The 13,696-nt window shown below is 39.2% G+C and overlaps 1 protein-coding gene across 2 annotated transcripts in view; it reads left to right on the top strand.

The window, feature by feature from the left end:
* The window catches only part of LOC101162723 (ankyrin repeat- and BTB/POZ domain-containing protein 3-A), a 187,369-nt gene extending 175,541 nt beyond the window's left edge, over nt 1-11,828 (top strand). Inside the window, exons 10-17 of one of the 2 annotated variants that reach the window (XM_023952521.2) lie at nt 1,400-1,632; nt 2,876-3,054; nt 3,152-3,257; nt 5,447-5,549; nt 5,646-5,727; nt 6,464-6,532; nt 6,618-6,731; nt 6,812-11,828. In XM_023952521.2, coding sequence (XP_023808289.1) covers nt 1,400-1,632; nt 2,876-3,054; nt 3,152-3,257; nt 5,447-5,549; nt 5,646-5,727; nt 6,464-6,532; nt 6,618-6,731; nt 6,812-7,042 — 1,117 coding nt within the window. In that variant the 3' untranslated portion in view covers nt 7,043-11,828. The remainder of the gene's footprint in view (nt 1-1,399; nt 1,633-2,875; nt 3,055-3,151; nt 3,258-5,446; nt 5,550-5,645; nt 5,728-6,463; nt 6,533-6,617; nt 6,732-6,811) is intronic. The other variant, XM_023952522.2, reaches the window with a different exon arrangement.
* The last annotated feature ends 1,868 nt before the right edge of the window (nt 11,829-13,696 follow it).

Here is a 13,696-nt window from a genome sequence, read left to right on the forward strand (position 1 = left end):
AGCAGATGGTGCAGTGAGGCTCCATCAGGCCGCCATCGCACCGTCATTCACACGTGTCGAGGGCTGTTCTTCTCATCTGTTTCCTGTGAGTCACTCTGTGACAGAACGCCATGTCGCAACGATGGCGAAGGAATTCAGAAAAGCTTTGGCAAACTTTGACAGCAGCTTCATCTGTTGTTGGGAGGCGGCGGATGGATCTGAGCTGAAATCAGTGCGGAGAACCAAAAAATTTAGCAAAACTTAAAGTTTTTTTAAAAGTTAAAACCAGGAAAATTTGATTTTTTTATTTTTTAATGAGCCCCCTTTTACATTTTTTTTCTCTTGTAAACTAATGCATTTACTTACAGATGTATGTGTTCTAATTTTATTTATGAAACAAAAAGTGAGAACTGATTGTTTTGGTGATTATTATTTTTTTGTTTATTATAGTTTTTATTCATTCTCAGTTGTTTTTTTATTATTATTATTTTGGTCTTTTGTTTCTAAATTATTTTATCTTGTAGTTACTTTCAACAAGTAAAGCTTGTTAAAAGGAATGCAGCGCCCTCTGCTGGTTATCATTTGTAACTGCTACTGAATTGAAACTCATTGCTAATCAATTCAGTTTTTGTATGGGAAATAGACACAAAAGACAAATCAATAATTTTTAAACCAAGCTGATTTATTTTTTCATGTTTTGGGATGTTAAATATGGGTCATGCTCATATTTCTATTTCTCATTTTATTACCACCAACTTTTACTTTGGTGTCATCGTTCTAATGAAGGCACACTGTGTATGGAAGGTTATATATGTCAACAATATGCATAATAATATTAAAGTGGGGGGTATTTTGTTAGAAAAAAAATGAGTTAAAGGGCGGATTTGTTATTTTCTATTTAATTATGCTTTTTTATTTTGTTAAGGCGCAACTTTTTAAATAGAAATTCCACCCTTAAATGTCCATAATGGACAGGATGTAGCTTAAGGACACCACGACAACGTGTGACTTGGCAATGTAATCCTATGTTATTATATTGAAACTTTTTTTTGTATTTATTTTGCTTTTATGTGTTGTGTAACCTTCATGGTCCGTGCAAAATGGTCACAGCAGCACAACAAAGAGAAAAGATAAACAAAAAAACAACAACTCAGTCCAGAGGGCCCATCTGATGACCTCATCATTAAGGAACATCTGAAACTCCACCCCTGTAACAGTTACTGTTGGTTACAGTATCCCCCCCTTCTTTTGAGTTTTTTTGATGCCTCGGTTGAGTTTTTTTCACATTTTCTTACCTAATTGGGTGTTTTTGTTCTGCTTTGTTGTACAAACGGACTCTGTTTATCTCCTCCTTGTTGTAGTTGTTTTTTTAACCTCCAACTGTCACCTGTTTCCCATCTTTTAACCTTCTCCTGTCTAGGAACGTCTTTCGGAAGCTCCTCTCCAGCTCTGAGAAGGAGAAGGGGGACGTGCTGTCTCTCGAGGAGATCCTGGCCGAGGGTTCGGATCCCGCCGAGAAGAGGCTGGCACCCCAGGCCAACTGTGGAGGGACCCTGCGAACAGGAAAGGCCAGGCTGAGGGCCCTGAGAGAGGCCATGTACCATAGTGCAGAGCATGGCCATGTGGACATCACCATAGACATCCGCAGCTTAGGTCAGATTTACTGAAACATGCCTCCTTGGCGCACAGCCTCCAGCTGTCCTGCAGATGTGCTCATGCTGTCCTGTCCTGTCCCCGTCTGGTCCGGTCCTGAACACCCCCCCCCCCTCCCTACATAGAACACAGGCAGAAATAGGATTTTTGTTTTTTTATCAGGTCACCCACAAACACAGGTCAGCATAAAATGAAAACATCAGGCGTTTAGTTTGAAAATTGAGTAAATGTACATTGAGGTTTTTTTTAAAGTAAGAACATTGATCGTAAATAAGAACTGGACTGAGTGAACAGGAAGTTTCCACTAGCTCCAGGAAGCCAGATTCCCATAGACTTATTTAGAGAAATAAACAGCGATTACTCGGTCAATTAATTGGTCAGAAGAACCATTCTGTCGTGTTATCCTAATTGTCACAGAACAGGCAGACAATTGCAGCAGGTTTTATTAGCTCAGCTAAAAGTCCACAAATCTAAATCAGGGTTAGGGTCAGGCAGGCAGGGTCAATAACGAGAATGGGCTCATCAGAGAAGAATCAGAAGATCAGGTCAGGCAGGCAGGCATTGCAGGCAGAGATATTTTTTCTTTAGTGCACGTTATTCAAGTTATAAACTGACCACTCAGATACCTCCATAAAAGTAGGTGGAGCCTGTTGGCCCCAACGTTTAACGATCAAAACGTTTCATTGACAGATTTCGTGTAGCCTGCTCTCATCTGATAGGGTCGTGGGCTCCTGATTGTCCAGAGTGGTTGCCATAGAAACAATGACTCAAACCAACTCGGAGAAGCTTAAAGTTTTACATCTTAGAGGAAGAAAGCGAAACTATGATAAAAAAGGCTCAGTTTGGAGTTTAGAGCATCCACACTATGTCAGCACCACCACCATGCTTCACATTGTAAATTCGATTTTTCCCCTCTGTTTCTTGTCTACTTGTTAAAAAAGAGTAAGAAAGTAACTGAGAGATTAATGGAGAGCAGACATTAATTTGGTCAAAGTCAGGTAAATATGTAAACATTAGAGTGAATTATCAATTAACTTGAATTATCAATAATTTGACTAGAAAAAAAACTTGTTTGTTCGTCTGTTTTTTCCTATTTATTTATCACTTCCATCCATTTCAGCTTTTTAACGACCTTCAGATGTTGCTTCTGCCCTCTCTCAACACTAACGACCCATGGTTGCCTCTGTTGCGGGGAATCGCACCCCCACGTGTGTATTCACTCTCCAAGTGGTTCTGTTCCCAGGTGTTCCCTGGACGCTGCACACCTGGCTGGAGTCCCTGCGCACCTGCTTCATCCAGAACCGCCGGCCGCTCATCCAGGGCCTGCTCAAAGACTTCAGCTGCATCCAGGAGGACGAGTACACGGAGGAGCTGATCACGCACGGCCTGCCGCTCATGTTCCAGATCCTCCGAGCCAGCAAGGTCGGCTGTGATGTTTGACCCTGGAATGTGCACGGCTGCCCCCGAAAGAGGTCAGCTCGGTTTGGTGTCAGCATCTGTGTCCTCCTGGTGTTTGCAGAACGAGGTGATCAGCCAGCAGCTGTCCGTCATCTTCACGCAGTGTTACGGGCCCTTCCCCATCCCGAAGCTTACCGAGATCAAGAGGAAGCAGACGTCACGCTTGGGTGAGGATGATGACGATTCACCAATTCCTCAACGTGGATCGTATGGCTCAAAAATAAGGCTTTTATTTTGCAAGATGTAAGGATTTGATTCTGTCTTCATGAGATTAGTGCTTTAACCATGTAAAGGCCACTACACCAAATAATTAAAAGAAAACTATAATTTTCTGAAATGAAGATGTTTTTAAACCCTTTAATGAAATACACAAAAAAAATTTCCAACGTCATTTTTTAATTAGATATGCATTAGAAATTATGATCTGTTGGGTGATTTGTTAAGTTTTAGTTCACAACAATGTTAATTTAAGATGCAAAAATATTGACATAATTGTTCAGGAAAAAAACACCTTATTTTCTCATTGATCCACACATTTTAACCGTAATGTAACTGTTTTACTATGGAGTCCTATACTGTTCATAGTTAAATAAATAAATATTTAATTCAATAAATAAATATGACCTCATGCAAATACACAATCAACCAATAAATCTCTCATAAATATATAAAAAGATCATGAATAATGAATAATATAATGGCTAATTTAAAATCTGTGTGCAGGTTTTTCACAATTTCATGATCTTTTTATCTATTTATGAGATATTTATTGGTTGATTGTGTATTTGCATGAGGTGATATTTATTTATTGAATTAAACACTTATTTATTTAATTATGAACAGTATAGGAATTCATATTTTACAAGGAATTAATTACAAAAAAAGTCTCCAGCTACCCCGCGGCCCCAGTTGGGCAAGAAAAGTTCAAGAAGAAAATCTCGCATTGAGCAGCCATATTGGATTAATTTTTGTCCAGTCAAGCGCCACAAGACCTCAGATCGCAGAGAAAAAAGTTTTTAAATCACACGAAAATTTTCAAAATGTCAAGGAGAATCAAGTCGTAGAAGTATGAGAGGAGAAAACCAAATTTTTTCAAAAGTAATAATTCAAAATTTTACAAGTATAGAGTTGTACGTTTTTTAAAAAAGTCAAACAATTATGAGAAAAATATCCGCAATTTGGGAGAATAAAGTTGTAAATTCTTATGCTTCAAAAATTACTTTTGTTTTATTAACACACAACCTTATTTTTATTAAATCCCAAGTTTATTTTTGAAAAAGCATAACTTTTTCCTTATAAAATTAATACTTTGTAAATCACAATTTTGCCACTTTATTTTCATATATTTTTAGTTATTATCTTTTATGTTGACCCTAATTCCCTGTCATAATTCTCACCATAAAGTTTAGTAAATGATCTCACTTTTTGGCGGGAAAAGCAGCCATTTTGAAATGAGCATCGAAAGCCCCTCTGCTGCCCCTAGTGGAATGATGCTGGACTACAGGGCAGAAAACAAGGACCACGTTTCTATACATTGGGTTTTTAAGGAAAGTTTGGAACATCCTAATGAGATAAAGCTCTCAGAAGTGCCTAATCAAATAAGATATGAAAGGTTATATAGCAGGGCTGGCCAACAAGTTTGACACCAAGTTTGACATCTCAAAGCCGCTTTCAGAGGTAACCTTTGTGTCTCTGTAACCCACATTCATCCAAGAGGGGGGAAATAAAAACAAGAATGATCAATCAGTGATTGTCTCGATGAAAATCAGAAAAATATCATAAGATTTTGGGTGCCCAAGCTTCCTGCTTCATCTACCGGACAAAGCTCCAAGCTCCGCCGCAGAGCTCTTTTGCTTGTCATGCCAGCATTCGGGCAGCTGGCTGGCCGTCCACGGAACGGAATATTATTTCGTGGGAAGGGAATATTAATTTGTGCGAAAAAGATATTAATCTGTGGGAACAAGATATATTTTCATTTTTTCCATGTCAGGACACAGGCTCTGTAGATTTAAGTGTGGTTTGAGAGGGAAAAAAACTATGAAATGAGGCAGTGTGTAGAAAATATGACAAGAAGCAAAGAGCTGCATGCTTATTGGCCCAGAGCTGCATGCAGCTCGTGTTCACCCTGTTAAATGGGGTTAATACATAATTTTGAATACATAATTTTTACACATGAGACATCAATCTGTAAAAATTGCATCCAAACAGCTCTCATAAATAATAAATCTCTCATAGATGGAGTCATAAATCAACCATTTTTATATTTTAATAAGAAAACGGTCTATTTGTATGTTATTTGTCATTGTTATGCATTTTTTCTGTCTCATTTTTTTGTTTGTTTGTTTGTTTTGCACAGACCCTCATTTCCTGAATAACAAGGAGATGTCTGACGTCACCTTCCTGGTTGAAGGGAAACCCTTTTATGCACACAAGGTTTTGCTGTTTACAGCTTCAACTAGGTAACACAAAGCCCGTTTGCCTTTGGGGGAAACGCTGGATTTGTGTGTCATGGGTACAGCGGACACTCATGTCTGCTTTTTGTGATGTTCGTCTAGGTTCAAGACCCTGCTCCAAAACAGACCGGCAGCAGAAAACACCTGCATCGAGATCAGCCACGTCAAATACAACATTTTCCATGTGAGGAGTTGACTGTTTTAATTTTCACCTCAGGCGGTAGAGCAGGTTGTCCAACAACCTACAGGTTGGCGGATCGATCCCCACTCTCCCCAGCCAGCTGTCGCCCCCCGAGCGCAGCCAGTCTGCAGCTCACTGCTCCCCCCAGGGGATAAATAATGTATCAATTATCACTATTATTGATTATTCAGAATTTCCGTGTTGGTTAATTAGGTTTCTGTCTTCTAAATTAGGGGGAACTCAACAGACAGGGTCTTTAGGGTGAAAAAACAAAAACACCTGACGAAAAGAATCTAATATCAGTCCACACGTATCTCTTTTTATAGCAGTTTGTTTTTAAGGTGCATCCAACTTGACCCCAGACCACAAAGAAGAATCTTCTCTGATATTTGTAAATTGATTCAGTCATGACAACAAACTGGAGAAAGACAGAAAGAATTTCTAAAGGCACGGCCTTGTTTAGCACAAGTGTCACAGAGAAGAATGGCTGCTAAAATCAGACCACAGAAGAAGACCAGAAAGGGGTGTTCCTGTCATGTAAACATGTTTAACCGTTTAACTACTTTTAAATTTCTAATTTTACTTCAATAATTACAATTTTGTAACACAATCCAAACTCAGACATGTTTAATTAGTAAAAAGGTCATTGAAATCAACAAAATCTCCAATTTTTCCTCTGTGATGAAGGTCAAACTCACCTTTCGCCCTCACTGAAGCCTGCTGTGATTTTTTGTAACAGCTGGTCATGCAGTATCTGTACTGTGGAGGCACCGAGACTTTGCACATCCGCAACACAGAAGTCATGGAGGTAAGAGGTATCCTTACAGAGTCCGCCTGAACGTTTCTGACGCTTTTCTTATGGTGCCGCCTTGTTCTGTCTGGCTTCCCTACAGCTCCTGTCTGCAGCCAAATTCTTCCAGCTAGAAGCCCTTCAGAGACACTGTGAGATCATCTGCTCCAAGAACATCACCACCGAAACCTGCGTGGACCTTTACAAGCACGCCAAAGTGAGAACCAGCCGGCACGAACAAAACCTACATGTGGTTTAAAGTCAGAGACCTGATGTTCATTGTTTATCCATTCACAGTTCCTTGGTGCCTCTGAGCTGACAGCTTTCATCGAGGGCTACTTCCTGAAGAATATGGTGCTCCTGATCGAACTGGACGGCTTTAAGCAGCTCCTGTACGAGCTCCCGCCCCCCGAGAGCCCCGCCTCCAGCCCGGGCATCTGCTCCGACATCCTCCTCGAGCTGGAGAAGACTTTAGCCACTCGCATTCACTCCATTCACCTCTCCACGTCCAAGGGCTCCGTCGTGTGACCCGCCAATCCAGCATCCGCCGCCCCACCCACCCCCAAAACCCGCAAAGCCGAGGCAGAATTTTCGATGCCAGAAGTTCCCTTTAAGTCTCCAGCTGCCTGAGGGTGAATGTCGGCATTTGCGAGGAGGCCCTTTCCATGCTGAACTACTGTTCACATCACCTCTCATGAGTTTAGAGAACGGACATTTCTATTTTATTTCATAACAACTGCATGGAGAACATTGTACACTTTTTTTCACTAAGAGTAGGAAATTTAAATCAGTTTTGCAGCTTCATCATCATCATCCTCTCTGACACGAGACTCCGGTTTACCAACAGAGCGGACGCCATTACAGTTCGCCAAACCGCCGGTCAGAATTGAACCCAACGATACAAGCAACAGAAGTGATTAGTAGCAATGCCAGCGGGCAGACCTTTAGGAGGACGTTTCATCTTCTGTGTCGGACGCTTTTCACTGTGTTATATCTACTGTGTGCAGAGGCCAAACGGATCACAGGAACTTCCACACGTTTAGCTGAAATAAATGCGGATTCGTGCTTGACTGGAAAAAAATTAATGTGACAGCTCTTTATTTTTGCATGACACCCTCTCCCGTTGGCTCCTCCCATTTTTTGCTTTCGATGCAGAGCTCACCGAGGGGGTCGTTTTTGCAAAAAGGCAGTAGGAGAACTCACTGCGCTTTAGCCGCACTGCAGATTGGAGCAGGTACAGGCTTCATGCAACGTGTAAATATGCCTGGAGGTCCTTTTTTTTTTTTTTTTTTTTTTTTTTTGAGAAACCGAAGGTTAAATATTCTCCCAAACTCGCTCGGCCGACGTTACCGGAATGTGCTCCCTGTCTTTTTTTTGTATCATTCCAGGTTGCATGTTCAATCCATTTGTTGTCTTTGTGTTTTGCTTTAGTTGCGTTTTCTCTGTAGTTCGTAGGGCTGCGTGGGGTTTCGCTCGTTTAGATGAGAGTCCAACCAAAGGCTCCTTGATAAAATACAAACAATTCCTCGTTCGTTCCATCACGAGTGATCAAAGTGGACGGCTGTATGAAAGTTTCAAACTTCACGGATGAAGTTGTGCACACAGTCAGCACTGACTTTGCTGGGCTAGCTTGCTAATGCTAATGTTAGCATGCGAGGCGAACAAAGAAAAATTTGTCAAGTATTTAAATTTAGCGAATAGTGCCACCAAGAGGACGGTGTAGATACTGCAATTTAGTATATTTGGCAATTTTCTGATCCTTAAAAGAGAATCTTTGTGACAATACCTAATTAGGTTTTATACCAAAAACCCTTCAATACAGAGCTCTAGCTGTAGTGTTGATGTTCTTTAAATTATCGTAACTTATCAACTGTTAACGTTATTACAGTGGATTCTGAAACAGAGAAAGCAGCCTTGTGCTGATATGCAACACTTTACGGTTGTGAAGTGCTTACGCGATCATCCTTTCGCTATGCAACATGTTAGTAACCGGTTGCATTAAGTCGTTATAAAAAGACGCTTTTCTCTGCATTAGAATTGGCTGATTAACAATAGTTGCTGTAATGGTCGAAGATTTAAGCTATATCAAAGAACATCTGTCGTTTAGATGTCACCGACGACATCTCCGGTTTTAAAGTGTTAAACCAAAACGTTTAGCGAAAAAGAATTACGTCCTAGAACAGGGGTGGGCAAAATACGGGCCAAATTAAACTATTTAATCTGGAATCAATCGAATCTGGAAGAAATTAAATTGATTATGCTTAGAAATGTTTCTTTTCTCTGTAATGATAGTGTCCCCCCATAGATGGTGCCCTACAAACACATTAACTACAAATACATGTTTAGGTGCATAAAGTGGTCTGCATTCATGTGGTGTTGGAAGATTTTGCTAAAGTTCACATGTGTTTTTCAAGTCAGACAGTCATTTTTCTCATCATTCCAACCACATGAACGCAGCGTTTCTCTAAGTTTGTGTTTTTACCTGAAGGACATCAACCCATTGGTGCAATTGGTAGTTAAATGTGAAAAAAGTCCCAGTTTTGAAGGAAAAAAAAACTCTAAAATGTTCTGTTTAATATAAATCTACTAAAGTTTAAGTAAGGGTTAATTGCCGACGAAGTGTGCATTATCACTTTAACGCACGCCGTGGATGCCTGAACCGCGGAGGATGGTTACTTCCGCGAAGTGCGTTAAAAAGTGACAATGCATACTTCGAAGGCCATTAACGCGCTTATACCATGGTCACTTACAAAAGCAATAAATAGTTACCAGTTTTTAGTCCTTTATTCTTGCTTTTTTTCCAATTTGGAATTTTTTTTTTCCCGAAAAGTGGACAATTTTTTATGTGTTGGAACGCGTTGTCATGGTAACATGACATGGCGCCACACCACCGCTGCAGTCAAGATTCCGTGATATAAAGCGATATATATATGCTGATCGTCCCGATGGGTCAAATAAAGCATCAGTACAGAGAGAAAGGTCACTTCTTACCGCTTGTTTTTGTCCAGATGATGAAGCTAAAGGTTGTTTTAAAGAAGCCGGCGCAGTGATACAGAAGAGTTAACTTAGGTGACTGGAACTTCTTTTTGGGGCGTGCAGTTATCACTTTTTAATGCACACCCAACAGGCAATCAGAATCGAATATTCACCCAGACGATGGTATAATCAAAATTACTCCATGAAATTTTATAAGGTGGATTATCAAAACACTAGACGGATCGGCTCCTGATCTGGCCCTTCTGAGAAAGTTAAGAACCCTTTGTAGCCCACGAGTCAAAATGTTTGCCCACCCCTGTTCTAGAAGATAAAAGGTAGACTATTAGGAGGTTATTCTATTTGTATTAAAAATATCAAAAGAAACATAACAGTTATGTGTTTTAATGATAGAAACAGAATTAATTATTTGTGATTTGTAATTATTCAACCCCCATACTAAATGTAATAAGGTTTGTAAAGGGCAAAGTCAAAGCTGCCGTCGCTTGAAAAATATTTAACAAATTCGGTTTTATGTCTTTAAGATGTCATGCAAGGACAAAAAGTCAATACTTACATGTAAGTATTAAGCTTCAGAGCACACCAACGTGAGGAAATGTGTTTTTATCCTCTGCACCACAGACACAGATCACCCTACCGGCGGAGGGATACGTCTCTATTAAAAAAGCTTTTTGGGACACCACAACAGCTCCAAACACCCCTACAATTGGAGCAATAGGGAGGAGCTAGAGTTGTAGGGAAGCAACTTGGGTTCGGTTTATGTTGTGGTAGCTAAAGTTTAGATGGAGGTTTGGGTGCACTTATCGATTAGCTTTAATAGTTTCTCTACGATCACAGGAGGCTTTTTCGAATGTTTTTACTTATATCTCAGCAGTAATTCAGCCAGACTTTTTGGAAGAACGCATGACCTCCTTCACCCGTAGATTAAATGATTAAGGAGTAAAAAGTAGCAGATCTGGAACATAGCATCTGGTGTTCACGTTGTAGGTACAATTATGCACACAGGTAAAAGATCAATTTATTGCAGTTAATCTCAACTAAACAGCTTCTCGATTTTGGGGGAAAATGTTTACTACATTTCATGAATGTAACAGTAAAGGACAGCTCAAAACAACTGACAAACCCAAAAAAAAAACTTTCTATTTTAAATGTGAACTTTTGTGTTACATGTTATGTCTCTCTATTATGCAGAGAAAACCCTCGAGTTTCATCTCAACTATTAGCAACACCTTGTTTTCTTGAGAAAATAACCTAATAACACATTATTTTATGAAAACAACAACCGTTTTCACAAAATAACGGAAATTCATCATTGATTACTTAAGTCATGGTCTCACTCAGGTGGAAATTAGGCTAAGTTTCTTTTAAATCCCCCTTCATCATGGAAAAGAAGATTAGGAACATTCAGAGTAAATGTTTCCTTTTTTTCAAAATAACCAATGCCTGAAATTTTATTGAGTTGTGTTGTCTCGTAATACATTTTTAATTCATTTTTCTCGAGATCTTGAAAACAAAACAATATTAGCAGCCACATACGACTGTTGTCAGCTTCTGTACATGTGAAATTATATAACTGCAACTCAAATCTTTGCCGAAAAAAAGCTGCATTTTCAAACAAATTTGTGATCATAACTGTAATCTACAAACCCGTTATGTACAACCCTCTCATCTGAATGAAGGGAATAAAAATGAATACTGTAGCAACTTTAAAAACCACTTAAATACTAGTTTTGGACCTGATAAATGAAAGAAGCCTAAAACAAATATAGTTTAATTCTGTAAATAGTTACAGACAAAAAAAATACTACAACAACTTTATTTTCTTATCTACATGCATAGTATATTTTATGTTATGCTCCATTTATTTTGTAAAATATACAAAACTATGTTTTTTAATAAAGCAATATTGCCATTGAATTGAATTGCTTTGATTATTACGCCACAGAAGAGGCAGTATATAAATGTGAGAGGATAATTTATACAGGAGTGAATGAAAAGAAGCCTGAAATCAATGTTTGTGTTTAGATCTTTGTGTCTCTTCGCTGTGTTTCTGTTGAATTGACCCCGAATGCTTACTGAGCTTTTAATGTTTGTTAATAAAAATAGATAAATAAAAAAGGCAAAGTCCTCAAATTCTTTGATTTAGACACGCTAATTAAATGTGAAATGTAACTTAAAGATGCAATCCATTTAGGGATGAAAAGGGTTCACGATGATGTCAAGCACCTTCGGTGCCAGTGTTACTGTAGCCTCACACAGTTCGAGTTGAAGTCTCATTGTTATTCAACTGCAACTTCAATAAAATATGCTAATAAACTCAGAGACTTTAGACTTATATGTTTTTATTAGTCGCAATGTAATGCCAGTAGCAAAAACTGACTTAGCTTGTCCTACTTCTGGCGCTTTTGATTCGAAAGTGGGTCAAAGCCATAGAGTTGATGTGAGTCCGCATGGCTCCTCTTTTTTATTTATTTATTGTTGGGAATGTGCTTTGTACACCAGCTTCCTCCACAAAACTCCTTGTTTGTTTGTTTGTTTGTTCGAGCATCTGTTACCCTGCAGATCTGTTTCTGATAAACATTTCTCCTATAGATACAGGAAAACATGCATGGGATACTTTAATCCAAACAGGGAGGGAAAGATTTTTGCTAATTTTTTCCGAAGAGAATATGTATATTGTAAAAAAAAAAATTATATATATATAAATATAACTTATACAGTGTGAAAAGCAGGGATGTGGTAGAGTATAACACGGGACACAAATGTTACACTCGCGCTACACTTTCTGTTGTTCCATTACATGCTTTTGTGGAAAGCTAATAATAAAATGTCAAACCATTCAAATGTTTTGATTTACTGCTTTATTTATTTCTTTGGTGTCAAAACAAAAGGTTCTTAAAATAACATGTTATCCTGCACTGACATTGACATGTGATCATTATAAAATGTAATGAAACGCTCTAAATAATAGCTTTTTAAGAGGACAACATTTCAAAGTTGTTTCTTTTTGTTTAATGCTTTGGTAGAAAATGAACTAAAGGTGATAATAATTAAAAGAAAATCTTTATATTTAAGCATGAATTCCAAAAACTAAACAAAACAAATCTATTTATTGTAGGCCTATGTAAAAACAAGGTTCATTTATCTGTTTAACCCTTGTGCTATCTTATATGACCCCACCCTTACATTGACGTGTTCTCCCTACCATGACAACGGTGGATAAAGGTGGAAAGATTTCATGTAATCCATGGACACCAGTGAAGATCACAAATCATTGAAGAAAAAGGGTTCAGCGCACTGTCTAGTGCAGTGTTTTTCAACCAGTGTAGTGTGCCGCGGAAGATGGTCAAGTGCGCCGTGGGAAATTGCCCTCATTCACTGATCTAAAAACATTTTCCATCTCCAGGATTTCAGCTCTCTGTTCATTCAAACAGGCCATGATAAAACACTGAGTAGTTAGGAATATAAAAGATCTTAAAATTACTTTTTCTTTGTGTTTATTTAATTCTATCAAAGACATTTTGATAAGAATAACGGGATACCGCGATTTAGCTGCAGCTATAACTGTGTAAGGAAAAGTCCCGCCCCTTTAACTGTCTCCGCCAATCATTCTTGAAGGCTTAATCACATGTCATCAGTCTGACCAATCAGAAGTGCTTAAAGTCTTCACTTCCTTGTTCTTAATTGTGCTGATAAAGTCGCTCAGTTCAAACAAAAATACCAGCTAAAGCTCGTCTTTAGCTGGTGGTTCATCTCTTAGAAAAGAACAGCCGCAACTTCCTGCTTTTTCTGCCACAACTATCACAAAAATCCACGTGAGATTGCCGGGGGGGCGATCAATACAGACCATGAATTTCTGCTTTTTTTTTTTTTGGATGCTGGTGTGCCGCGGGATTTTTGTCAGGGTTAAAGTGGGCCGTGGCTCAAAAAGGGTTGAAAAACACTGGTCTAGTGGGTCTAGATTAGAGCCCTGCGCGGGACTATTTTCTTGATCCCGCTCCCGCCCGCGCCCGCTGAATTTTTGACCAATCCCGCCCGCTCCCGCAACGTATGCGTTACACTCCCGCCCGCTCCCGCAATATGTATGTCCACTCCCGCCCGCACCCGCAAAACTCAGAGAATTTAGTCCCGCACAGTAATAGAGATGCATTGATTTTGTATCGTCCCCCGTCCCGCAGGAAAAAAACA

The sequence above is a fragment of the Oryzias latipes genome, chromosome 23, assembly GCF_053564925.1.
Source record: "Oryzias latipes strain Hd-rR chromosome 23, Olatipes_Hd-rR_3.1".
Classification (NCBI taxonomy): domain Eukaryota; kingdom Metazoa; phylum Chordata; class Actinopteri; order Beloniformes; family Adrianichthyidae; genus Oryzias; species Oryzias latipes.